The sequence below is a fragment of the Micromys minutus genome, assembly GCF_963924665.1.
Source record: "Micromys minutus genome assembly, chromosome: 2".
NCBI classification, from domain to species: domain Eukaryota; kingdom Metazoa; phylum Chordata; class Mammalia; order Rodentia; family Muridae; genus Micromys; species Micromys minutus.
The window spans coordinates 60,127,400-60,154,369 of record NC_137971.1 but is presented as its reverse complement, the minus strand read 5'-3'; the positions used below and the strand labels follow the sequence as shown (position 1 = coordinate 60,154,369).

The 26,970-nt window shown below is 50.8% G+C and overlaps 1 protein-coding gene across 3 annotated transcripts in view; it reads right to left on the bottom strand.

Annotated features, from left to right (window-relative positions):
• Positions 1–1,748: 1,748 nt before the first annotated feature.
• Positions 1,749–26,970, bottom strand: part of STK32C (serine/threonine kinase 32C) — a gene marked incomplete at both ends in the record, with an annotated part of 75,474 nt that continues 50,252 nt past the window's right edge. For 2 of the 3 annotated variants that reach the window (XM_080911356.1, XM_080911358.1), the window contains 10 exons: positions 1,749–1,893; positions 2,823–2,890; positions 10,552–10,683; positions 10,776–10,901; positions 11,974–12,090; positions 12,661–12,764; positions 13,181–13,270; positions 13,355–13,392; positions 14,223–14,396; positions 16,088–16,239. In XM_080911356.1, the coding sequence (XP_080767482.1) occupies positions 1,749–1,893; positions 2,823–2,890; positions 10,552–10,683; positions 10,776–10,901; positions 11,974–12,090; positions 12,661–12,764; positions 13,181–13,270; positions 13,355–13,392; positions 14,223–14,396; positions 16,088–16,239 (1,146 nt within the window). The remainder of the gene's footprint in view (positions 1,894–2,822; positions 2,891–10,551; positions 10,684–10,775; positions 10,902–11,973; positions 12,091–12,660; positions 12,765–13,180; positions 13,271–13,354; positions 13,393–14,222; positions 14,397–16,087; positions 16,240–26,970) is intronic. The other variant, XM_080911357.1, reaches the window with a different exon arrangement.

The window sequence follows — 26,970 nt, the reverse complement described above, 5'->3', positions numbered from 1 at the left end:
GCTCTGCCACCTTTTCATGGGCGCTGGGAGGGAGATCTTCCTCTGGGCCACATATATACAGCCAGTAAGCTTCAGACTGGATTTCAGTTTGTTTTGGAGACACAGTCTTATGATGGAGCCTCGACTGGCCTGGATGGAGCTTACCGTGTAAACCTGGCTGACCTCGAACTCAAGAGATCCGTCTGCCTCCCAGGTGCTGGTATTAAAGGTGCACATTGCCATATCCAGCAAGGGTTTAGGCTTGAATCCTGGGCTTTGGCTGGTTGCTGTGCTCTATGCCAGTGTCTTTCTACTTTCTCCAGCAAGGAGAGGGGTGTTGGAAGGACCAAGAATGTAATTACATCTCTGTCAGAATCGAAGAGAAGAGTGTGCTCTTATCTTACACATTTATACCAAACCCCAGAATTATCCCGAGGTACACCTGACCTGGCCAGGTCTTCACTCAGAACACGACTGCCTGAAGGGGTTAAGAGGAGTGGCAGTGAATGGGTGTACCCTGCTGCACATCTTAGGTGTGGGCATCACTGGGAGCCCTGTGGCTAGTCAATCCCATCGAGGGGTGGGGCAGGCAAGAGTTGGAGCTACCTGCTCTGTCTTGGGGCTTCAGCTCTGTCCTCAGCACAGCTAGCTCTTTGGATACTGTAGTCACTTTGGTCCTTGGAGACTCCATAGCCTGACCAAGCAGGAGGGTAGCTCTCACGTGGGTTGGCTGGAACCACAGACCCAGACACTCTGTAAGGTTAACCGGGGTGGCTTCAGTCCTGGGAGGGCAATGAATGTGATGGACTCTCCCAAGTGAACCTACTTATGCCCGTGAAGCCCTGGGCTAGAAAGGCAGAACTCATCCTCAGATGAGTTGCCCCTCTGACCGCAGAACCCTGGGGCAGTGAGGGGCAGATATCATCTTCTTTGGCCGTACTCCCTCCGAGCCCTGTAAGAGCCATGCTGTCTGGATGCTAGCCTGAGGCCTCTTGGCTTTTGACAATTCTCACTTTTTCAAGATCCAAACCTTGAAATTGCAGCCCAGTTCTAGTCTCTATAAATGCTGGGATAGCCACCACAATGCCACTGTCCCATGGCCCCCGCTATCCAGCTACCAACAGACCCTTTCCATGGAACACTGCAGACCCTGGATGTCACCACTCCCACGGGCATATACTACACAGAGCACAGGACACAGCAGTTCTTAGACTGTAATTCTCAGAGGTGAAAACTATACACAAGTCGCAGAAATTGCCAGAGCAGTGTGTATCACTAAAAAACGTTCTTCGCCCAACCGCTCCCTCCCCCACCCCTTACCCTTGGTAGCATATCAGAATCAGAAAGGCCTGTTCCCACCTCCACAGCCTTGAGCAGCAAGCTCAAGGACATTCTGGCTAGGCCACAGCAAAGACTGGCCACAAGGCTATGTACAGCCAATTTCAAAAGGGTCCTGAAAGCTAAGGGCTCCGGCTCCACTGCCACTCTGGCCACCTGTAAGCTGTCAGCCTACAGTCAGAGGGCCAGCCAGCGTGGTGGCTGCAAGACTCCCTCTGTGTTGCAAGCAACCACGGCCTAGGTACCAAGGGCCCTCCATGCCCAACCACCACTCTCGACGGGCACCCATGGCTCCCAGCACCTTAACCATAAGACAGCCTCACGGGCAGGCTGGGCGGTCAGGCCTTTGCCCCACTGCTGCCTCCTTCTGGCCGTCCTGAGTCTTCAAAGCAGCCTGAGAGAGAACTGCCCTCCGACACAGTCCAGATGACCTAGCTGCCCCCAGATGAGGGGCAGATGGAGCCACACATGGGCAGGGCTGTGGGCTCTGCCTCACTGTCTGCAGTGGAATCTGTCATATCTGAAGTCTCGGGGCCTGGAAGAGGCTCGCTCATGAGTTCCTGGCTCCTCTTCAACCTAGAGCGGGGCAGGGAGAACACACACGCACAAGGGGATCTAAGTAGATCGTCAAATGGCACAGCCTCACTCACAGCTCCAGCGCCTGCTGATGTAGACTGTATGTTTTTGTGCTGGGACACATGGGAGGTGTCCTTCAGGGATGTGATACGGGATGCCAAGAATATCGCTTGTTGGAAGCCGGGCTTTAGTACCAGCATGCTGGGAACACAGAGATCCAGAAAGTAGACATGGACGCTGAGAACATTAGAGGCATGGGAGGCTCAACCCTCTACTACTGGCCACCAAGCTGTGAGGCTCGGAGTCACAGGCTCTGCATCTGGGCTTGTGCAGAGGAAGCAGAGGGAGCTCTAGCCCAGAGTCTGTTTCAGTGGGCAACGTTAGGACAGCTTTTCAAAGAGCATGGCCGTGCCCACGATCATCCTGTGCTCTAACCACAGGATGGGGCCAGTGTCCTCCCCAGCCTAGTACCAAGCCATTGCCCCTGGAACACCTCCCTACTTCCCAGGCAGGGGGATGGTCGACCCTTTCCTTAGGCTGCGTATACCAGGCTCTTTCCATTCTTTGCTCTGTGACCTGTCTTGCTCTGTCGGCCACCTGTACCCTTTCAGTTCCATTTGGACACAAAGGAAAGCTTTTCTGAGTGAGTGACAAAGTGGCAGGTATGATTGCAGGGGCCATCAGGAGGTGACTAGTTCTGGTCTGAGCCAAGTTTGTCCTTGAGATTCCAAACCTTGGCTCTAAGTCCACCTCAGATCCCAGGAAGCCCCTTCAGGGGCCTGAGCTGAGGTCATTCAGCTCTACCTTCTATATCTGCTGCTTGTCCTTCCCAGAGAGCACGGGCCAGGCCTCACAAACCATATGGCTGCTGGGACATCTGTGCCACGTGGCCCCTGATTCCCTCTATCGTCTCTTACATACTCACTCACTTTTCTCTGTTAAAAATCACGAAGTCTTGCTGGATGGCATCCAGGCAGTCTTGCAGGTAGTCATTCTCCTGCGGGCAGAAAGACCATCCCATGGTTTGTGCTGGACACCATGGGGCAGTCCCCAAGCACTGCTCCAACCACCCACTCCCGAGCTCTAAGAAGTGGCTCCTGGCTCCCAAGGAGCTCTCTTCCTCAGAAGTCTGTCTCCAACAGCTGAGAGAAGACTCACTAAAGACCAGAGAGGGGAGGAGGTCATGCCATGGGAAAGACCAGAAAATACCTTAACTCTCTGTACCCAGTTAACCTACACGTGGCCCCCTGGTCTGCATCTCTTCCTGGAGACTCTGGTAGTAACCCTGAAAGCACATTGCTCCCTCAGTAGCTGCCTCCACTTACCTGTTTCCCTCGGAAGCTTAGTTGTGTCTCCCAGCAGCATGGCCAGGGCACAGCTAATGGGCACCAGTAAGAACAGGGAAACAGACTGGGAGTGGGCTTTGGGGCTGTGGACAGACTGTAAGTAGCCCTGGGGCTGGGTTTCAAAACACTACAGCTTTTGGAGACCTCCTTATGGATTTCGAGGGACGATCTCAGCTTATTCTTAGAAGGGCGCAGAGAAGTGAAAACATGTGAACAGTCAGGCCACAGATTCAAGGCCAAAGGATCCACATGACGGCCATGTTCTACTCCCACACGGTAATAAGCAATGAGCTGGGATACAGGGATGGAAGCTACTGCTGGCACCCAGCCCCTGGTGTCCATGGAGGTGATAGCATATCCGAGAACCTGAAGCCAGGTGGGAGAGCACTGGTTCAGAAGGAGGAGGGGCCTGTGAGAATATTCCAGCAGAGCCTGGGTCTCTTGGTGGTCAGTGAAATCAGGGTTAGATAGGCAAAGGTTATCAGCTGCCTGGGGGAGGAGACACAGTTACTTTCTTGCTTGGCAATATCAGTGCTACAACCCATCACTTGAGAGTGGCTAAGTCCCCTAAGAGGAAGGACAGCTAGTTCACAGCAAGTGTATGCTATGGGGACCAGGTGCCTGTAGCTGTCTCCACAAAGTGTATCCGGTGCTTAGAGTCTATTGAGCTAACACTCAAGTCCCTCCTTCTTACAGGGCCTAGTGGCCACAGACCCACCCTTTCCTGGATGCTGAAGGCAAGACCCATGAAAGGTTTGTGGCATCTGTCAGTGCTGGCTTTCCTGTCAACTCCTTGACCTGCGGGTAGCAATTGTTATGGATGAGGGAGGGGAGGGGGAAGCAGATGTAGGTTAACAGTAAAGGGTAAGTTATGCAGATCAGCACATTTTAGAGACTGTGTAGCATGGTAAGAGTGGTTAACAACACTGCACTGTATGCTTGAGATTCCTAAAAGTACAGATTTTGAAGTACTGCCGTCTTCCCCCTTCGTGCATGCGAGAGCAATGTGGAGATAATGGGCACATTACTTGGCTTGGCTTCGATGATTACTTATATTTTTTTCTTGTAATAACGTAACAGAATATACACCTTACATATCTATGGCTTTTAGGCCAGTGATTCAAACCAAAGCTGTTTTTAAAATAGCTGTTATGGGGCCTGGGATTAATGGACAAAACACTTGCCATGCAATCATGAGCCCTAGAATTCTGATTCTCAGCATCTGCATTAAAAGGCAGGTAGGCATGGTAGCCTGCCTGTAATCCCCATTGGGAGGGAGAGCAGGGGAACAGGGCAGGCTGTTAGCTAGACTGGGCTGCACCACGGAACTCTGGGTTTATCAAGAGATCATGACTCAGTAAATCAGGTCAAGAGCGTGAAGAAGGCACAGGACATCGAATTCTGTCCTCTCCATGAATACATATGCCCCCGTATGTGCACACTTGTGTGCCCCTCCCAAGAACCACTAAAAAGCAGATGCTATAATAAACAAGATCTGTACCCCATCCCCAGACCAACCAGAACACACTGTCACTGAGAAGCATGGCACCCAGGCTGGAGTGACCAAAAAGAGCCACAGTCAGAAATGCTTTTATCTTTACCTCCCTCTTTCCATTACAATGTCTCATAAACTTTCCATTCTGCTCAAAATCATTCTGCAAGAAGCAAGGCCTTCTGGGATCAGCCTTCCCAGGTTGAGAGTGAGTGGCTAAACCTCACACCTCTTCCTGTTGGGAAAGTGGACCCTGGCCTGTTTCTTGACCTGTGAAAGGCAACTGACTTTCACAACTCCTGTAAATGCCCTCCAGAACCCTTGACACCACGTCAAGGATAGGAACATGAACTAACAATCGTGTGTGCGTGTGTGCGTGTGTGCGTGTGTGCGTGTGTGTGCGCGCGCGTGTGCGCGCGCGCACGCGTGCACGCAAGTGCGAGCACGTGTGTATGTGATCATGATTGCATGATCCTTTCTGGTGGCTCTGTCCCCTACCTGGGTGTCTCCCATCCTTGTGGCTATAGCAGGTACAGACTAATTTGTACTTGGCTGAAGGCTTGAAGGATTCCGAGGATCTTCAGGTCTCTGCATCTCTCTCCTTTGCAGAATGTACCACCCTCCCAGCATTTTGCCCCACCTCTGGAGCCACCCTGAGAGGGGCCTCTATTCCAGCAGAAGAACTGACTTTAATCACCAAGAAGAGGCTAGGCTGTGTTTCTCTGTGTATTCTCTTGCCTCATTCTGATGGCAAGCAGACAGATACAAAGTTTTAGTATGAAAAGGTAAAGGTAGTCATAGGCTCAGCCCCCTCGGGGATGAGGGTTTGAATCATGGCTTGAGACAGGATCCATCCAACAAAATGCTGAGAGTGGCAGAGGGTGAGAAGGAGCCATACCGGCCCTGGGGTGGTGGCTCTTGGCCCTGACCTTGTGAGCAGCACCACAGCAGGGGTTGTGATCTATTCACTAACCTCAACATGGACATATCCCTAGAAGATAAGTCCCCAGTGGCCCAAGGAGCCGCTGCAGAAGCACCTAGGAAAAGTGGCTCTGAATGGGATGAGATAAGACTACTGTACTGGCTGGTTTTGTGTCAACTTGATACAAGCTGGAGTTATCACAGAGAAAGCAGCCTCAGTTGAGGAAATGCCTCCATCAGATCCAGCTGTAAGGCATTTTCTCAACTAGTAATCAAGGGGGGAGGGCCCAGACCATTGTGGGTGGTGCCATCCCTGGGCTGGTTGACCTGAGTTCTATAAGAAAGCAAGCTGAGCAAGCCAATAAGCAAGCTAGTAAGCAAAATCTTTCCATGGCCTCTGCATCAGCTCCTGCTTCCTGACCTGCTGGTGTTTCAGTTCTGACTTCCTTTGGTGATGGAAGTGTAAGCTGAATAAACCCTTTCCTCCCCAACTTGCTTCTTGGTCATGATGTTTGTGCAGGAATAGAAACCCTGACTAAGACAACTACCATAGACTGTGAATGGTTCCATGAATGTCTCTTTCCCACAGACGCTCCTCTGCAAGGCACTTTCCTCAGGAGGGCCCCTATGATGTCTTTTTGTTCGGTTCTACTGGACCTCTGAATGCTGAATTCAGATTTAGGTATTCTGTTTGTAACAGGCTGTGGAGCCCTTGCCAAATCATATGGGGACACCAAAAAGGTGTCATTACTAAGTTAGGTGCAGGAACATGAAAGCTTAGGAGCTGGTCACCTCTGCAGCACAGTCCCCACCCTTGCTGGCTCAGGATGAGACACCATCCCTCAATGATTGCTCTTGGTCATTCTTCCTCATTTGCACATGAACCCTCTAGTCCACAAGTTGTAATCTGAGCCCAAATAAATGCTCATATTTAGCGCTAGACTCCAGATGTCACCCGTGTTAACAAAGCTCCTGGGAAACCGAGACCAGATCCGACCCCTAAACCTACTGCAGACATCTCTGTTAGGGAGCACAGCACTATCCCTAAACGGCTCAGAATTCACAAGAAATGCAATAGACCTAGGACAGGGCAATGATTTTTGAAAGAGAGGAACAAAATGGGAAGAGTCCCAATTCCTGGCTGCAGCACTACTTCAAAGTGACAGCAACCAAGACAGCATGTGCTAGACAAGGACAGATCAATGGGGCAGGAATTAATCCATAAATAAACCCTGCTATTTATGGTCAAATTGATTTGTGAAAATGGTGCCAAGATGTTCAGTGGGGAAAGAATAGCCTTCTGAACACATTCCTGCAAACATCAGATATCCACATACAAAAGAATGAAGGTGGATCCTTCCCTGACACCACACACAAGAATCATCTCAAAGTGGACCCAAGTAGAAACCCTGGTGCTACAAAGCACACAGGCAAAAATCCTCACGACTGCGGATTCGCCGATTCTCTCCATCAGGACAAACACAAACAACGGGTGCTTCCAGCAATGCACATGAAAGACTCCAGCTGTAGATGACACACCCACGAGCACATGACAGTCAGACATCTGAAAAGCACTTGTACCCAATGTGTAAAGAAAAAACTCTTAAAATAAAACCACAAAGATTTCTGACAATGGCACCCATTCTCTCAACCAGAGGAAAGGCTGCTGCACTGGAGATCATGGGCCGGCCAGAGCTGAAGACAGAAAGGCCACGGAGCCTCCAAATCTACAGAAGCAAGAGTCCCAGAGGAAAGGGCTTTCCTGGAATGGAGGCCAGTAGATAAAGAGCTGCAGAAGTCCTCAATGGAGCAGCCCAAGGCTGGACTCCTGGAGCACTACTCACATTCATTCCAGGAAGCCAACAAGTACTGATGGAGAACCCAGAAAGGTTCCCACTCAGTCGAGAAGAGCAGGGAAGAACAGCTAGAGAAACACGCCAAGAGTCCCCCATACAGAAGTGGAACCCACTGTCCAAGGGGAAATCCACTGTGCTGGGGAAGAGACCCGGGAGAAAACTCCCTTCAGGTCTCGCCAGTTAATACAGGCTATAGACTCTCCCCACCTGACTTCTGCTCTAAGCAAATGGCAGGGCTCAGCCCAAGGTGAACCATGCTCATGGGAAGGGGCTCCTTCTCTGGCAATGGTCTCCCACTTGGATAACTTGGTGTTGTTTGAAGGTAAACTTTAATTGGCCAAAGGCACACTGAAAATTCCACTATGGCTGCCAGAAATACTTTTACACTGAATCACGTGTGTGCACGAGGAGACACATGCGGTATGGTGAGCATACAGAGGTGAGAGGTCAACCATAAGAACGTGGTTCTCTCTCTCCACCGTGTGGGCTTCAGGAATTAAACTCAGGTCCTTGGGCTTGGCAGCAAGCACCTTTACCTACTGAGTCATCTTGCCAGTCCTCCTAAAACTACTATAGAAAGCTAGATGTGTAATTGGTGAACTAAGGGAGGAGATAGAGGTGGGGTGTCTAACATGTGCTTGATGAACATTTGAGGAGGCAAAGCTGGATAGGAAAGCAAAACCCTGGGAAGTGGACTGGCTTCACACAGAAGACAGGTGTCTGACTGTGTCATTGTCAGTGGCCCAAATACATCACCTAAAGCCAGATATGGGCACCGCAGACTGAAAGATAATCCGGCTTTAAAATGACAGAAAGTAGCAGTTCTTCAATAAGAAATGTGGAATACACACAGAAGGTCTTCAGTTGTCACTGAAATGCAAATTAAAAGTAGCTGTGGTGACTGGGAGTGTAGCTCAGTTGGTAGAGCACCCAGCATGCACAAGGCATTGTGGGGCATGGCAGAGCAGACACCCTAATCCTAACATTTGGGTGGTAAAGGCAGAGATCAGAAATTCAAGGTCATTCTTGGCTATAAAGTAGGTTCAAGACCAGCCTGGGTTATATGAGACCCTGTCTCAAAAAACAAAACAAAAACAAACAAAAAAAACCAACCAACCAAACAAACAAACCAACAACAACAACCCCAACAAAACATGCAAAGAAATAAAACATCACACCAAATCAAGACAACAACAAAAAGAAAAAAACAAATAAACAGAAACCTCAATGTTTCAGACTCAGTGTAGTAATTACAGTTTCAGATACAAACTGAACGGTAACAAGAACAGGTACTGATGTGAAGATTTAGAACCGTCATATGTGAGCTGTGGGAATATAAAATGACACAGCCATGGGCACACAATGAAAAGTGAGGCATAGAGGTGTCACATAAGTCAGATGTCATGCTAAGGTCCCTCCCAAGGGGGGGGGGGACTAGAGGACATACACAGGGATATTCATTCACAGTAGAGTTACAATAATTCAAAAGCAGAAGTGGCCCAAATTCCAGCCCGGTGACAAATGGCTGAGTGAAATGTGATACATTCATGAATAAAACACCAAATAGAAAGGGGGTGCTTTCACAATCAGAAGGGAGGTGCTGGCTTTTGGGACAGCATGGCTGAGTCTCAAAAACATTGCGCCAAGTGCAAGAAGCCTGCAGAACCACACACTACGATTCATCCTAGGTAAAATATGACAGCAGGACCATACCTGGGGGAGGGGGGGCTGGAGAAGAGCATCTGATGAGGGGCTATGAGAAAGCTCTCCACTTAGACTGTGGTGGCGGGTGTGCTGGAAGTCAACAATGATTCACTGTGTGTGTGTGTGTGTGTGTGTGTGTGTGTGTGTGTGTGTGACAAAGGTGTACATTAAAGTTCCTTAGTCTCTGGCTTCTCACTTCTCCATAAGAACACTGGATGTTTGCTTAGTGTTTGCCAATGTTCAGAATACTTCCCACCCTCCAACTAAAGTTCCCACCAACTGCTGCAGTATGGTGCTGAGTTCCTCCCAGTGCGGGTGTCAACCTGGGCTGGTTCCTGTTCACAGCCTCCAGAAGTCAGCATGGCAGTTAGCCTACCCACTCTCCACCTCTGGATCCTCACACGAGCTACCCACTCCCACACAAAGTCGGTTTCTATTCCCCAAAGCCCTGGTTCTAGATGCCCCAGGAAGAATCTCCACAATCCCTACTCTTAGAACCTTGCCCAGGAGCTGTCAGGTTGAAAACCAACCCACAGACACCAGAGGCAGTTGGAGGAAAGAGAGAAGAGGACAGGAGCCCCATTTACCTAGGCCTGAAAAATGAAGACATCCGGGGGATGACCCTAGCCCGGATCCCACCCCCTCTGTGGAACAGCAGAGAGTCCATCCGATCTGGGAAGTTATGCTTCAGTGTTAGGCTCAGACAGGCCCAGAGTTAGGCAGACAGACCACGGATCAGCACCACTCGATACATCTGCTTCCTCTCCTGCACCTACTATCTGCATACCCCGGTACAAGGAGCTAAACCGTGACTCTCTCCCACTCCCAGATACGTTCAGAACGTAAACCCGAGGACTAGTGAATGCGACTTTACATGGGACACTCAAAACTGTCAGCTACCCCCAAAGTCGGAGAGGCAGGGGATGATTTCCTTCCTGGTGCCTTGGGAGAGCAGAGCTTTGCCACTTTGATTTTGGACGTGGCACACCTGAGCACCACTGTAGTAGGACACAAGTCTCGGAGCACTAATGCCCCCTGGGCATAGCATCAGGGACTTTTCACTCTCGGTGCCTGCTCTTGCCCACGGCTGGTTCTCCAGGCGATTACTGGCCAGAAGGAGCAAACAGCTATGGGCAGCAGTGTAGACAGGCTGGGGGTGGGGGTGACAGGGGAAGTTGGGAAAGGTAGGGGGAAGGCCATAGGCTCCTTGGGTCTTTAGGAAGACTCTTGCTTGATTGTAGAGTGTATACTTAGTCCAGAGGCCATGCAGAGTGCTGTAAAGAGACCTTGCATGCCACACACGGGTGGGGAGGACTTGAAGCCCGACTCCGGCACTCACCGACTGGGAGCTGTCTCTGCTGCTGTCCCGAGACTTATTCTTGGCCAGACGCTTTTTCTTCTTGTGCAGAGGCCTCGACTCCAGGATCATCTCCTCCAGCTCAAAGGTGGGATCACAGTGCAGGCGGCCTTTCTGTGGAGAGACAGGGTACTGAGCCCAGCCTGCGGGTCCTCCACCACCACCCTGACAGCCTGGGGTCACCTGTCTGGGCACACGGGGCTTACGTTGGGCACAAAGCCTGGCTCCACCTTCTTTTCACTCAGGTTGTCCCATGGCACGTGGGCCAGCGATGGGGCCGTCTGCATGTCTTGGAGACTGGAGAACCGGTGCTCAGGGTTCACGGTGAGGAGCTGAAAGGAGGCCCCCTCTCAGATAAAGCCCCACAGAAGAATGGGTTGAAGCAACCCTCGAAGGTATCCTTAGGTCGAGACTTGTCACCTCAGATCAAAAGTGGCTTGCGAGAAAAGGCTAGGGGCCTAGGGACGCCCCATATTCAAGGACAACAGAGGAGCTGCAGGGACGTCCTGCCAACATTTGCCAGCAGGTGGCAGTGATAGTCTGACTAATGTTCTCCCGTAATAGTATGTAGGCCCAACTAACTACTGCAAAGCCTCTTCTGCTACCATGTAGAACCTCCAGGCCCCAGAAACGTTTGCATGAGGACATCAGGTCACCCCGGGCCAGACACCTCCTGGTCAGGTCTCATGTATAAATAACCCTTTCTTCACACCTGTCCTGGCTATAGGCTCTGTTCTCTTGATCAATCCCTTCCAATATTTCAATCAACATATTTAGAGAACAGCTCTTTGTGTGATTAAACCGTCCCTAGTCCAGTCCTGGGACATACAGTGTCCCTGTGACTGTCCCTGTCACAGATATAGACAGAATTTGGCTGTAAGAGGTACAGGGTGGGAGGTGGAGGGCTGGCTTGCTTTCTTTGCTCCCTGGGAGTGGTAACCCAGGCCCTGTGTACCTTTTGGGGTGTGGACAGGAACAAAGGAGAATAGATCATAACTTGAGCTATATGTCAGCCTGGTACCTTCTCCCCCCCATACATGTGATAGACAAGGCTTGAGGCTTAAATTCTTTGCCTAGGTCTGAGCATTATGTGAAGATGGCCATGTCCTGACACATGGATTCCTGACAGGATTACAGACTGGGGTGTGCTAACATTTAGCTCACCATGAGAGCCCAACCAGCCTAGCTACGGGAAGCATGCAGATAGCCCACTGCTAGAACAAAAAAACCTACATATTGGTAGCAGATTCTTTTTCTCTGAGGTAGACAGGGTCTCAGAGTAGCTGCCAGGGAAGATTATAGCTGTGCTAGTAAAGGGGTCTGAGCCTGTGGAAAGATGGGGTGTGTCCCTGAGCTCCTGAAAAAGCTGCAGAAGGAATGGGTACTCTGGGGGAGGGGGCTTACCTTCCGCAGCAGGGCTACCATCTCCTTGGACCACGTGGGCATGTACTGGACACTCACAGTGCTGAACAGCTGGACAAGGGACTCCACAGCATTGCCCGAGTGGATATCGTAGGGCCTCTGTGGGCAGGGATGCACTACACCAGAAGCCATTCCCAACACCGCACCCATCACTGGTACAAACACCCCAGGAGCCCAGCTTCAGTCCCAGGCACAGGCGGGGCTCAGACCAGCAGCCATCTGATCCAGAGCCCAGGAGGTAGCACTTGGACCCAGACTGAACTGGGTACCAGAGACCAGAAGCTTATCTGTCAAGGGGATGCCCTCCCTACCACCACCAAGATCTGAGGCCTCGGTGGGTCAGTCCGAAAGGACAGGAGGTGCTGTCTTTATCAGGATTGGGGTTTCATGGAATGGTGGCGGGTACCCCAAGAGAGGATACAGAGGGCAGTATGAGGCCTAAGCAGATCACTGTCTCTGCCCCTAGAGAAAAGAAGCAAGTCACCCCTAAGAACCTGCTGGACACACTACCAGCCACCACCAGCCACCCAAGGAGACTTGCTTACTCAAGCATCTATCAAAATCTGCTTAAAACCCCAAGTCCTCTGAGGTTGTGAGGGGATGGGTATCATGGCTCTCAGCCAGTCTGGGGCAAGGAAGTGGCTAGTTTAGGGTTACACGGCTCCGTACCCATCCTCGTAGCAGCTCATATGCCATCACCCCCACCGACCACCAGTCCACCTCGAAGGAGTAGCCAGTCCCGCCGTTGACGAAAGAGTGAAAGATCTCTGGAGCTTTTCAACAAAGAGAAGAAAGGGCTGAGCTGTGGGGCTCGGGGGCCTGATAACCCCGCAACCCTCAGCCAGGTCTGCACCAGATCTAAAAGAGAACCCCACCCACCATGATTCTGCACTGTCCCACCTGCAGGGAGCATCTCCCTTCTGGACTAGCCCACAGCGGATAAAACACTGCATAGTCATATGGTTCCACCCCAGGTCCTCTGCTCTAAAGAGTCTGCAGGGAGAGAGGGTGCTGTCTCACTTCTCCATCCCGTGCTCCTCACTTATACCCTCAGACTTTTCTGCACGTATCGGATAGATCATAAGCAAAGCAAAACAAAAAAATTGCTGTTAATCCTGCGGAGACTTTATCTGACAAGGCAGAAGCATGGCTCTGCGTGATCAAGTGTCATCTGAGGCCTTAGGCTTACCCATGTATGGTTTGGTCCCAGCTAAAGCCGTTGCCCTCTCCCCATCCTTTATGATGGTGGCAATGTTGAAGTCAGTCAAGTGTGCATGTCCTGTAAAGGGAGGCAGACATGGCTTTCCAGCTCCTAGGTGGGTACCCGTGCTCCTTTCTGTGTCCTAGAGCTCTGGGGACTCACCTTGTTCATCCAGGAGAATGTTGTCAGGCTTGACATCTCTAGGAGGACAGAAGGTGAGAAGAAAATGAACTCAAACCCATGCCATTCATGCCCTGACGTCTCTGACAGATGCCCCACCAGAGGCAGAGGCCTGGAAGGCCTGGCTCACTATTTAGAGTGGATCCTAACATAGGACCTAGTGTCATGAAGGACATACTCCACACTATTCAGAGGGCACCAGGGCCACCCAGAAGCCAGCTGCAGGGGAGCCACCAGCAATCGACCTTCTGAATCTTGGTGGCCAGGGACATCTAGAACTGCACAAAAGACACCTACAGCTGGAGGCCCCTGGGGACTGCAGAAGACCCTCAGGGCTGGGCTCCCATGATGTGCTCACCAGAGCTCTGGTATACACTTGGCCCACAGTTTAGTTTTAGAACTCTCTCCATATTGAGTTCCAGATACACACCTAGCATTCAGTAACCATCACATACCTGAATCCTGGCCAGACAACAGAATCCCAGGGCAGAGAGGCAGAAATCAGGTTTATATGACTTATAAACACACCTCAGTCTGCACCAAGGCTGCAGGATTTCAGCCTGATTTCTGCTTCCTGATTCTACCTGCTTGCTACTTAGACATTTCCCAATTCCATCTGCCTTCCACAAATACCACAATCAGTATAAAGTCCCATGGTGTGGTCAGTAGTCAAATGACAGCCACTGGGTGTGGCCAGGCCCTGTGGTCCACCCGTGGTCCACTAAGTCCTCTGCGTCCATCCTCAAACTGGGTTGTTTGGACAGGGCCCACTGCTGGGGACAAGTCCTTATGGAAGAGTGGGATGAGGGGCCAGACCAGGCTCTGCTGGATGGAGAATGACCTCACACACCTGTGGATGATGTGCTGGCTACGCAGGTAGTCCAGGGCCAGGGCCATCTCACAGATGTACAGCCTCACCGTGTCCTCTGAGAACTGGACATTCTGCTGTAGGTGGTAGCGCAGGTCTCCACCCAGAAGCAGATCCACCACCATGAACATGTCCTCCTCATCTTGGAAAGAATACCTGTGGGTACCGGGGGAAGACTTGGCACATGAATGGCTTGGAAAGCCCGAACAATGGCTCCTGCCACACCTGGTCCTCCTCCCTGCCAGCCTGATCACCATCCTGCCTGAGGCATTGATCTCACCCTGCTCAGAGCTGCACCAAGACCCCAGGGAAAACAGAACAGCCATCCGTGAGGGTGGATTAGCTACAGAGCAAAGATGCTCCTAAGTGACAACCGGAGAATAGAAACTGCACATTCCTGAGCCGTACAGGCTCCCCCGGCTGCTTCTGTGAGAATAAAGTTGGTTTGTAAGAGAGGAGCATGAGACAGCACCAGTGGCAGGCTTAGTACAGATCTGGGTGAGGAACTGGTGTTTAATGACCAGACACCACGGGGATGATGGTGGTGGTGATGCTGATGGTGGTGCTGATGATAGTGATGGCTGTGCTGGTGATAGCAATTGATGGTGGTGTGCTATTGATAGTGATCGTGGTAGTGCCAGTGATTGTGATAGTAATGCTAGTGATAGAGCCGGTGGTGCTAGTGGTGATAGTAATAGTAGTGCTGTTGCTGGTGATGATAGTGATGGTGGTACTGGTATTAGTGATGGTGATAGTGGAACTAGGGATATCGCCACTAGCTGGTGGTGATAGTGTTGGTGATGCTGGTGATAATGATGGTGCTGGTGATGATATTGATAGTGATGATGGTGATAGTGATAGTGGTGGTGGCGATGGTGATGTGATAATGGTGCTGGTGATGATAGTGACAGTGATGGTGGTGATAATGATAGTGGTGGTGATGGTGATAGTGGTGGTGATGGTGATGATGATGCTGGTGATGATAGGGATGGTGGTGGTAGTGATGGTGATGGTGACAGTTGTGGTGATGATGGTGATAGTGGTGGTGGTGGTGATGGTAGTGGTGGTGGTGATGGTGATAGTGGTGGTGGTGATGGTGATGATGGTGGTGGTAATGATAGTGATAGTGGTGGTGGTGATAATAGTGATAAAGATGCTGCTGGTGGTGGTGATACTGATGTTGATGACACTGAAAACGATGGCAACAGTAGCAGAACAAAGCTTTAAGGACTTCCTTCCACTCTGTAACTTCTTTTGCGTCACTTTCTTGTGATGTCCGTCCTGTCCCTGGCCCTCTGTCAACCTCAGTGGAAGGAGCCTGGGGAAGTGGCACAGGCAGGATTCTGAGGAAGGGGTCAGGAGGAGGGGCAAGGGGACTTGGGATCATGGTGGCCCCCATGCACACAGCCCTGGATGGCAGGTGAGATCTAGAGAGCTGGGGCGCGGAAGCGGGTGCAGCTGCAGGAGGGAAGGACAAGGAGAACCCCTGTGCTGGGGAATATCCATACACTGAGAGGGAGGACCTCTAGACAGGGAGGAGTCCTGCAATGGAGAGGAGAGGAAGGAACCAGCAGCCCAAGGTTCTTAGGTGTCTGGCAGGAACCACTTGGCAGTATGACTTAGTGCTAAATACTGGCTCCCAGCAGACACCGGGGAGATTCTATATGAATCCCAGCATACCTTGGGTCCCTGGGCCTACCAGGTCCTGAAACTGAATAGACTGGGGGAGGGGCAGGGAGGACTCGCACACGGGGAGCATTCCAGAGGTACTAGAGCCAAAGCACAGCTAGGCCTCTTTTCTCTCCTGCTGCAAGGGTCATCCCTGGCAGGCCCTCAGGCATACTCACCAGAGGTTCACCAGGAAGACATGCTCGATCTCCTGCAGGATCTCCAGCTCCCGGAAGACATTCCGGACCTCGTCACGCTCGATGCATTGCTGCTTGTTCATGTACTTCATGGCGTACATCTTCTCTGTGTCCCGCTTCTGCACGATGCACACCTGGAGGGCCAAGGACCATTCAGCAGAACGCCAGAAAGGGAACTCTTCAGCTCCCTCTGCCCTGATAGCGCCAGAGTTCCTTCTATATTCCTTCTACAAACCAGAGTCCAGTCACCGTGTGCCCAGACAAGACTCCTAGCTTCACGATGGGCTGGCTTGTGGTGCTTGCCAGCCATGACCTGTTGCAAGCTGTCTCGACTTACCAAGCTTCACCACCCCCTTCTCAGGACCTGGATCAGCATATGGCTTTGAGGTATGTTGGGAACTGTTATATGGTTTGAGTGTAAAATGCTCCCTCTGCAGGTTCATGTGTTTAAGCACCTAGCCTCTAGCTAGTGGCTCTGTTTTAGAAGCTTGCAAACACTTTAGCAGTTGCTGGAGGAAGTAGCTCACTGTGTTGGGGGTTGGGAGTACAGTTTGGCCCTACTTCCTGTCCACTGCTTCCTGGAAATGCTCTCACACATCCATTCAGAGAGGTGTCTTTTAGCTGATTTCAGACCCCATCAAGTTAACATGCTTCAAGACGAATATCATAGAGGAGAGAACCCTCTTAGCACAAAGCTGTGCATCCAGGAAGTCTCTATCTGCCACAGGATCATCATTTTCACCAAGTAAGGGCTGTCCATGATAGCAGGTCCCTGGACAATCCTGAAGGCACAGCACTTTCTGAGCACTGTACTGTCATGGCCAACTACCAACATGGCATCGCTTAGCAGGAACAAATGATGGGGAGGATGAGAGGAGAAAAGCAGCTGATATACCTTGTGGCCCTGAAGTGTCAATCAAAACCAACTACAAAAGATTCCCCAAAGGAAATAGGAAGCTAAGACATAAAAAGCTGATGCAGAGCCAGCACCCATGCCCACTGCCAAATTGCCCAAGGACAGGTGACTCACATAATCAGAGCCATTGCTGAGGGTTTCTACAGACTATGGTCTCAAGGTCTTTGTGGAACCTTGTGGAACTGGTCATTGTTCTGAATGATTATGGACCTCAAAGTGAGACTCCCAGGTATCACAGAAAGCCTGGAGCTGGCCATATACCTCAGTGGCACTGGCCTCAGATCAGATCTCTGGATCCACCCCAAAGGAGTCCACATTCCTTTTCCTGGGAACGCACTAAAGGTAAAAGGTTTCTGGGACTCCATAAAGCAAGCTGACTTCTAACCCTGTGCCCTGCAGTCTCCTGGAACAGGCCAGTAAGCTTAATGACTACCACACAGCCACCAAAAAGTCATTGACAGGACTTTTAATGGCGTGTAACAAGTTTGGAACACCAAGCAAGAACACTAAGCTATGCAGTATAAACAATAGAGTGATACGCTCAGTCTGCACAGAAGGTAGAAGTGAGCCATGGGGATGAAGGCAGCTGGGATGGAGAAGCTGCACAGACACTTCTTGGCTATGGTTTCTGTCACACTACTGTGCAGTTCTGGTGACAGCTGGCGGTGCTTCTGTGGACCCTGCTCTACAGCAGTGACGTTAGGGCTGTCTGGCACTCTGGTTTTCAGGGTCTGTGGAAGAAGTGACTGAGAAGCTTCGTGGTTCTGAATCCTCCTACAGATCCCCCCATCATCAGAGACACAACTTCTGCATCCACAGCTGCAGTTTCCAAGGCAACACTGTACACTTAGTATCTTGCCCATAGATGTTGTAAGCCAAAGGGAGCTGAGCCTGAGACATAATACCAACAGAGAATGGCAGAGACATCTGAGTGCTTCTGGGAGTCCATATACCTCAGCATAAAGCCACCAGTGGCACAAAGACAGCCAAGTCCCCATGCAGTCCACAAAGATCCTTGCAAAACTCCCCTGGAAACTTTTTCTGCTAGATCTGATGCCCCAGGAAGGTGTGCCAGCTCCTGCCTCCAAGAACCATGTCCCTGTGCCCCAGTCTTAGCACTGCACTGCTGTTTGGGTGGGGCAAAGAACCTTCTCAATTTTTTCTTTTCATTAAAAAAAAATCCAAGTGGGGCTTTTGCTCAGTCAATAGAGCAATTGTATAACATGCACAAAGCCCTGGTCCAATCCCTAGCATTGCATAACACTAAATACGGTAGTGCAGTCCCATTATCCTGGCACTGAGAAGATGAAGGACAGAAGTTCAAGGTCATCCTTGGCTACATAGTAAGTTCAAGGCTAGCCTAGGCTGCACAAGACTAAAACACAAGAAAAAGGGGAGGAAAGGGAAAAGGGAGAAGACAGAGAGAGGAGGGAAAGAAGGATGAATTAAGAAAGGAGGAAAAGAGGGAAGGAAGGAGGGGAAAAGAGGACGGAGAGAAAGAGGGAGAAGAAAAGAAAGAGGGAGGGGGAGAGGAAGAGGGAAGGAGGGGAGGAGGGGAAGGGGGAGAGGGAGAGAGAGGGGAGGAGGAAGGTGAGGGGGAGAGGGAAAGAAAAAGTGAGCAAACTCAAAGATTTTTTTTCCCCCAAGGAGCCAGAAGACTCTCTAGCTGACTGCCCAGGAAATAAGACTACAAACCCATAGTCTCCCAAGAGGGCATCAGATAGCCAAGTTTAACCTGCCTTTCTGTGTCCCTGTAGGTGTTCCATGAACTGTCAAACTGTCAGTCACCCAGAAATCAAGCTGACAAAAAGGTGAAACTGGAGGCTACCGGGCTACTATGCAAATCATCTGCTTCTGCACACTTTGCAAATGCTCTCAGGACATCCGAGCTTTCCAAGGACTGCTGGGTCCTTCTGTCCTGGAGGGAAGCTGCAGGCGAGGTCACGGGCAACGGGTAGAACTGACTCAAAGGCTCCTGGCCAGGATCCAGAAAAACAGAAAATCCTGGAATGCCTCAACAACCCTTCATTAACATCTGGCCACTTCTCAGAGCCTGCCTACCCCAAACCCAGCAATGGCACAAACCCAGCCAGGTCTGCACACAGGCCACTGTGATCGGTTCTCCTGGGCATTCCGAACATGGATGGACCTTGATACCAATCCCATTCCATGATTCTAACTGTCCAGCTGAAGAGAAAGACCAACAGATACGCCCAGAATAAATTTATAGGCTGAAATAGGGGGTAGCCTCTGGGCATCTCAGCTCAGTCTAGGACTGGGGCTCAGGCCAAGTCAGCCACTGTTGGCTATTGTACAACATCCTTCCATTCAATGGCCCTGCCCACAGGTCTCCCTCAAGTCAGGCATAGAGTTGTGACTGAACACAATGACAGCAAGGTTAGTGAGGGAGTTAAACAATGCCATACTGGAAAACACTGACTGTTTCCAATGAAAGGTACTTATACGATGAATGGGCATAAGCCAATAGCTGACCATCCTGTCTCCTAAGAGCAAGAGCTGAAATCCCTTCCCTAAACTGAAATGGAAGCAACATCCTTACACAGAACCCGAGATCAGACTGAGAGAACTGTGTAGACAGCACTTGTATGTTCCTGTTTAATCCTCACTGCTGCTCTGCTTCCTTCTTTACAGCTCAGTAGCTATGTGACGCGGTAACTTTTGGACAGACCACCTAGACAGCTAGCTGTCTTGCACACTGCCCAAGTAGTGGCCCTCACTTCCACTGCCCGGCAGCTCTCCATGAGCTCAGCTCTGTCCAGAGGCTCGATGCTATCATGGGGTCCCTCCCCTTGGCACATGGGTCAGGTCAGTAGCACCCACAATTTCCTGGGCAGCAGGAAATCCCATTTTGGGGACAGCACCTGTAGAGGAGCTTATAGCATCTCTGGCTTAGGATGTCTTTAAAAGAAGATTGTGACTCATCCTTCCAGGCACCAGCGGCCACCGTGGAGACCCAGGAACCTCGCCCCCCAGTCCTCTCTTTCTCTGCTGGTGACAGCAGTCCCCGCAGGAGTCATAGCCTTCAGGCATAGATGCAAGGGCTCATTTGTCACCTCAGCCCTCTGCAGTGTGGGGAGAGATGCTTTGCAGGCTTTTCTATTCGGACTGATCCTGCAGCCAGCCTTAGATATGGCCCCAGCTTTCTGGTCCTGAGACTGGCTGCAGATGAATGTCCCACTTGGAGCAAAGACATGGAAGGAGTGTTGTACTTCATCTCCAAGCTGGAGGTGTCCCTCCCTGTCTCAAGCATCCTCACAGCTGCCCCCAAAGCTTCTGCACCTTTTTTAGGTGTCATATGCACCCTGCCACCTTCTTGTGCACCAGGAACCCATCTTGAGACATTCTGAAGAGCTTTTGATCACACAGGAACCTGCACAGATTGGCATGTAGCCCTGGAGGCACCTGCCTGCATCTGAGGTGACCCTGGAGTTCCCTCCCTGAGACTCACACTCCCCCCCTTCTCCAGTTTTCCAGGACTATGGTGTAGGGTACACACAGGAGACAGGGCCACTGCAATCCATTTAAAATAGGCTGCCAGAAAGCCTTTCTGATGGCCTGTGAGGAACATCTGTGGGTTGGGGCTGGAGGGCAGTGGGCGCTGGAGAACATGACCCAGTCACTCACCACAGGTCCTAAGTGAGTGGATGGCACAGATCACTTTGTCCTATTCCACAAAGGTGACAGGAAAAGTGGGGGTGGGGAGCTGCTGAGACATCAAGGGTGTGAACAGAGGACTCCTGAAGGTAGGAAGAGGCCACATCTGCTCCAAGATTAAACCGGCAGGAGGTCAGCAGGCCAAATGGGGGAACAACAGAGTTGTCAATGGCGGAGTGTTGAGCTGCAGATCCTCCCCCCCCCCACGCCCCGAACGGGAGCTAGCTACAATCCTTCTTCAAATTATTATTCTGGAAGCCTATTGAAATTTTCAGAATGAAAATAAGTGTCAGCCCCAGCAGGCCACCCAGTCTACCTGGTCCTGAATCCAGGTCCTTCTCTGACTGACACTTTATTCTGCTCCCAGTGAACAAAATTATGGGCCTGTTGGTCAGAGCCCCCACCAGTCAGAGCATGGGCTGGGGGACTTCTCTTGCAAATACACCTTCAAGCAGGAGGCAGAGAAGGCCGATTGCTTCTGAGGCAGAAGTGAGCAGACTGGAAAACTATCCAAGGTAGGTCTCCCTTTGTGGGGGATGGGGGTGTCTTTGTCTAGCAGGGGCAGAACCCTAGGTGATTCTCTCCCTTCTATACCTCCCTATAAAAATGCCCGTATAACTCCCTGCCCTCCTGAGGTCAGTTATACACACCCACACATACCACAGGCCCTGTCTCCAGGATCCCTGCGATAAAAAAGAAACCTTCCCTAACTCAGTGCAGAAACCCCACAGCCATTGCCAGGGAGACTCTATAATTTTCCCACTACAATGAGCCAGTGGGAGCTGCTGCTACGAGCTACAGAGCCACAGAGAAACAAAGAGAGCAGCAGGCAGATGTGGGGTTCCTGAATTGCTGCAATGAACTCTTGATTCCTAAGTCTAACGTTAGCCCAGTTATGGTGAGGGTCTCTGAGAACATGACCAAGCTGGAGGTAATGGGTGGGCCCTAAATCAGTGGCAGATTCCTCACAGAAGATAGGGAAAAAATAAGCAGGAATAAGGAACGAAGTCACATGAGATGGGACGGATGTAAAGATACCGATCCTGACCGTGGTGGCAGATGTCCACAAACCAACGAAGGCTAAAGATCATAGAGACCGCAAGATTCAGAGTCCAGGAGCCTCAAAATGTCTTTCTCTCTTTCCTGCAGGAAAAGCCAGCCCTGTTTCTACATCATACATGGCTCTGAAGAGCATAAACAGTGGCTGTTTGGAGTTGGTATGTGGTGGGACTTTGTTGCCATCCCAAGAAGTCAAACGGCATGCCCAGCCTGACCATGCCTATCCCTGGGGAGGCAAGACCTTGGCCTCACCCTGTACTGCACCCTCACCTGGACATCTTGTCTCTCTTTTCTAACTCCTAATCTGGCCCATAGTCCTTCTTCTTCTTACCCATCCTAACCTTCACTGTCTTCCCACTCAGGCTTGACCATGTGAATGGCGCTGGCCCTAGAGCTCTGGACTGTGGACACACTCGAAGCTACTAGGGACTGAGCTGAGTTTTACCCGAGGAAGGCCAGCTGGAAAAGCCTGGCTCTGCTGGCTTCCAGTGCCAGCCCTCCTCAGAGAGGCTCCAAGGAGGAGCTTTATGCTTCCCCAGTATAGAGGGACTGCAGTCTGAGTGTGGCAGGTCTGACAGAGCAATGTTTCCAAAGGTGAAGGAAGACACAGGGCCTCTTACAGCTAAGCTAAGCCTTTGCAGTAGGCCCCAGTGAACCGTTTCTCCAAAGGAAATTGGTCTGGGCTTTCTGGGCCACTTCCTCGGTAATCCACTTACAGCAGACAAAGAGGAAGTGGGATGAGAGCTCGGAGGAGTGAGCCCTGCTGCCCCTGGTCTGCAGGGCACCCTTCAAAAGGCCACTGCTCGGCCTGGAGTAGGCTGGTGGCTAATGGCAGTGTAAATACCATTCTGACCGAATGCTGCTTACACATCTTGCAGACTTAAGTGATTCACCACAAGCTCTTTTTCTTCCCAAGTCATTTTTGTTCCGCAGAAGGCAAGGAGCTGACAACAGGTACTCAAAGTCCCTGAACGCCATAATGAATGCACCTCCTGTAAGTAGCAGAGCCCTGGGAAGGCAACCCTGGACCACAGGGCACCAGGAAAGAATACTGCCTTCCCCAGGACTCTGTTGCTATCAATGCTAGCACACACACACACACACACACACACACACACACACACACACACACACCACAGGATGGGTTCTGGAGGTGTATGTGGCTGCCAGAGTTGACCTTGGGAGAGGGTTGCCTGGGTACTGAACAATATGAACAGTGTCCCTGAACAGAGAGCCAGGCAACTCAAGTAGAAGCACAGCGTGGCAAGGGATAGATGCAACAGAAAAGGATGCTCAGACAACTCACAGGTGTTCCTGACAGGACAGCTGAGAGCATGAGAGTCCCCAGCTTCTCTCAAGAGGCTCTGATCTTAAAGAGGCTGGCGCTCCTCAAGGCCCATCCTTGGCCCCTTCCTGGACCAGCTCCTGCAGTTCCCTAGTGAGATAATGTGTCCAGTACCTGTCCTCCATCCAGAGCATCTCCTTCACCCCCATGTCTGCTTCTGCCTCTCCCTTACTGTCCCCTAACCTCTTTCCCTTACAGTTTTGTTTTCAATGGGAATGTTTGTTCTTGAGGAGGTACCATAGCTCCATGTGGTGAGGAGGGGGACACACGAAAAGAAGAGAGGAGCAGGTGAGACAAAGACTTGGTTTTCTCAGCTCTAAGCTGCTGCTCCCTGGGCCTCAGCTGGTGGAACTAACGAAGCTTTGGGTGTCACAGTGTGTTAGCCACTTCTCATCACTGTAACAACCTGACAGGAGCAGCTCAAGTGCTGAAAGATTTGTCTGGGCTCACGGATTAATAAGACATGGTTCATTATGGTGGGAAGGCATGGCAGAGGCCACGGTAGCAGACACCTAAGACATGGACTCCCATATCCGGCAGGATAATGGAACAGGATGACAGCTGGTGCTTGGTTCTTTTTCTCCTTCATCCCCCCTTTCTTCAGACTGCATCTCCAGCCCATGGGATGGCACTGTGTGCGTTGTGGGTGGGTTTTCCTTCTGAGGTAAAACTCTCTAAAAACATTCTCATACACATCAAGGGGTTGTCTCATAAGTATGCCACCAATATGTGGAGAGACAAGCAGGACAGTGGAACTGAACAGAAAATCATGAAACAGACTGAACTGCACAAAGAAGCTTCTTGTGCCATTACCATGGCCTCCCAGACTTAAGTAAAAAAAAAAAAAAAGGATTTTTAATAAGTAATGCTATCAACATCAACTAAGTTGTATGAAAATTCGATTCATGCCTGACACTAAAAGTCAGAATGAGCTCCGGGTTATGAGTTTTATCCTGACACATAAAACCTGGAAGCAATAGAAGAAAACACAAAGATGTCTCTAAATGGAAGTACGGACAAATTTCTATGGCTCTGAAATCCAAAAGCAATTTGAAAAGTGATTGATTAAAAAAATAGCTGCATAAAAGAAAATACTATGCAGAAGAAAGGGTGTATAAATGAACTTGAAAGACAGACAGAAATTATTTGCAACTTAGGTCAGAAATAAAGGTTGTCATTGCTAATAGACATTGCGCCCTAGAAACAAACAGAAATACCAACTAAAGAGAAAAAAAATGAAAATAAAATAGGCAAGTTAGACTACCATAAGAGAAGTGCAAAGCCAAGCTAAGTGAGTTGCTGTGCCTCGTCTGTGAGGCTGCCAAAAACCCAAGCAGCTGGCAGCACGCCCTATGGCAGACACCCCATGGAAGACAATGGTGCCACCCCTATGCAGGGGCACTTGGCAATTTCTAGTACAATTCATGTTCATCACCCTCCAGTCCACATACTGCACTTCTAGGAACTAACCCCAAGACTTATTGCAGAAACACACAGGCATGGCCTAAAGCATGAGGCATAAACACAGTAGGCTTGTTTCACACCTTGAACATAGCAGCAAATCATGACATGAATGACCAGTAAATGATGTCCTCTAGAGGTGCACATGACCCAATCCTGGAACCTGTAGCTACGTTACTATGCATGGGAAAGGGACTTTGCAGCTGTGATGTTGACTTTGAGAGGAGAACAGCATCCTGGACCAAGGGCATCTGATGCTGCCCCATCAGATAAAAGTCAGTGATGGAGGTGGGGAGAGCCCAAGTCAGAGAGAAGACACAAGGCAGAAACAGGAGGCCTGAGTGGTGGCGAGACCACCAGCCAAAGTGAGAAACTCCTCCAGACCTGGGAGGCAGATTTGAGATAAATTCTACCCCAGAGTGTCTAGAAGGAATGCAACCCAGCCCACACCAGGCTGCAATATACAAATGGTGAACCCTCCTGAACATCCGCTGCCAAAGTCACACGACACGGTCTCAGGCAAAAGCACGGCTCTCTGATGACGAAGCTCTGCCTCTGATGATCTGATAAAGACTATGTGGCGATGAAGAAGAGCTCACAGACAGGGTCCCTCAGGACAGAGCAGCCTGGGCCTCAATCAAACCACACAGCAGGGGAAGGAGCAAGGGAACCAAACCACTCCTGTACAGACTCGCTGTCAGCCTGACTCAGAGCAGTAATAACAACCCGAGTCTGACTAGTACTCACACAACCACACTGTTGACTGTTTCAGGTGTGAAGAAGTTCTACAGACATGCTTAAGACAATCATCCTTGTGTTTTGAAGACTTCAGCTGAGGCACAAATACAAGAGGCGGCTGCTCTCTGTAATTCAGTTTAATGCAAGAGAGGGACAAGGAAAAGGCTTGGCTTCCACGGGGTGGTCAGGCATGTACCAGGCCACTGTATGTCTTTCCTTTATGTTTGAACTGTGGGCTTCAGTGGCTCAGGATGAACTGAAACCTGCTGTTCATAGTGGTCAGTGGAGGGGTAAGCTCAGCACTAGACTGGGCTCGGCTCTGTGTAGTGGCCTGGAACCCCAAGACAAACACAGTCTTCCCTGGCAAGGGCCAACACTTGCCCTGTTGTGTGAAGTATCACAAGGCACAAGGCTCCCACAGGGGATGACACACGGAGCCAGCTGATGTATCAGAACAGAGGGGTCTTTGGGGTGCACAGGCAGAGAGGGAAGTGAGGAGCATGGTGAGCAGAGGTCATGAAGGCAGTCATAGCTTCCTATGAACCTCAAAGCATGACCTGTATCTTGGACAGTCGTGTCCTCCAGCCCAATGAGTCTCACTAGCAAGAAGAGCTCCTCCAAGCCCAGCAAGCAGGGAGTGGCTGTCCTGCTCCTGGTAGTCAGCAGGACCACCATCAGCTGAACATCCTTGCATGGTTCTCCCAAGTCAAACCACCCAGGGACCAAGCATGCCAGGGGGATGATAGGTGGCCTTCATATGCCTATGAAGAGAAGAAAGTGAGAGCTCTCCGCTTAAGCCTGTCGCAAGGGAAACAGCTATTTTTAAGGCACCAACGCTGCTTGGGTGACCCTGAGAGGCAAGCCTGGCACATTCACATCGTGTTTTGGCCCACTTAGGAACATGTGATAAATGTTCTGCTGCATGCTGGCTCTGTGGGGCGGTGGCCAGGAGGCTTTCTTTGTCCTATGGTGGCAGCAGAGACAAGTCCAGAACAAGCTGTTAGAAGAGGGACTTGCAACAGGTTCCTGATGCCCCAGACCACAGCATCCCTAGCTCCCATGGCACCCTTGGTGCCCACAGTACCTGCAATTCATGTGACACTCCTGGGCCCCCACAGCCTTGGTGGCACCCTCAGCCAAGACTCAGAGTGTAGCTGCTCTCCTGGAGAACTAAGCCCCTCCCCTTGATCAACCTCCTGCAGCTGATGCTGACCTCACCTCCTGAACTTCTGGACTTTTGAGGAACCCCTGTAGCTATGCTCCCATGGGGTTTCTTTCACCTCCAGTCCTGGAAGGGATGGATTCCTGTTTGATCCTCAGCACTTTCCCTCCTTCAAAGCTCCTAGCCAGCAGCCCTGGCTTTCATGGAGAAAGGCTACTGATGGGAACTCACTCGGTGTGGGCAGGCACAGGGGGCCACCTGGGGTGAAGACAGGGCCCAGATGGCTTCTGCGGAGGTCTGTGCTTGGGGGCCCACAGAAGGGAAGTTCAAAAGACATCAGGCAGACTGAGGGCACCAAGGCCACTTCTTCAGAGTCTCAGGCAGAAAAGTTTTCAGTTCACTTGAAATTCACATCCTAGGGTGAGCCTGGGCTGAGGGACAGAGCTCTTTGGTAGGTGGGAAAGGGCAAGCACCCTGCAGCTGGGCCACCCTGTATGGGACTCGCTTGG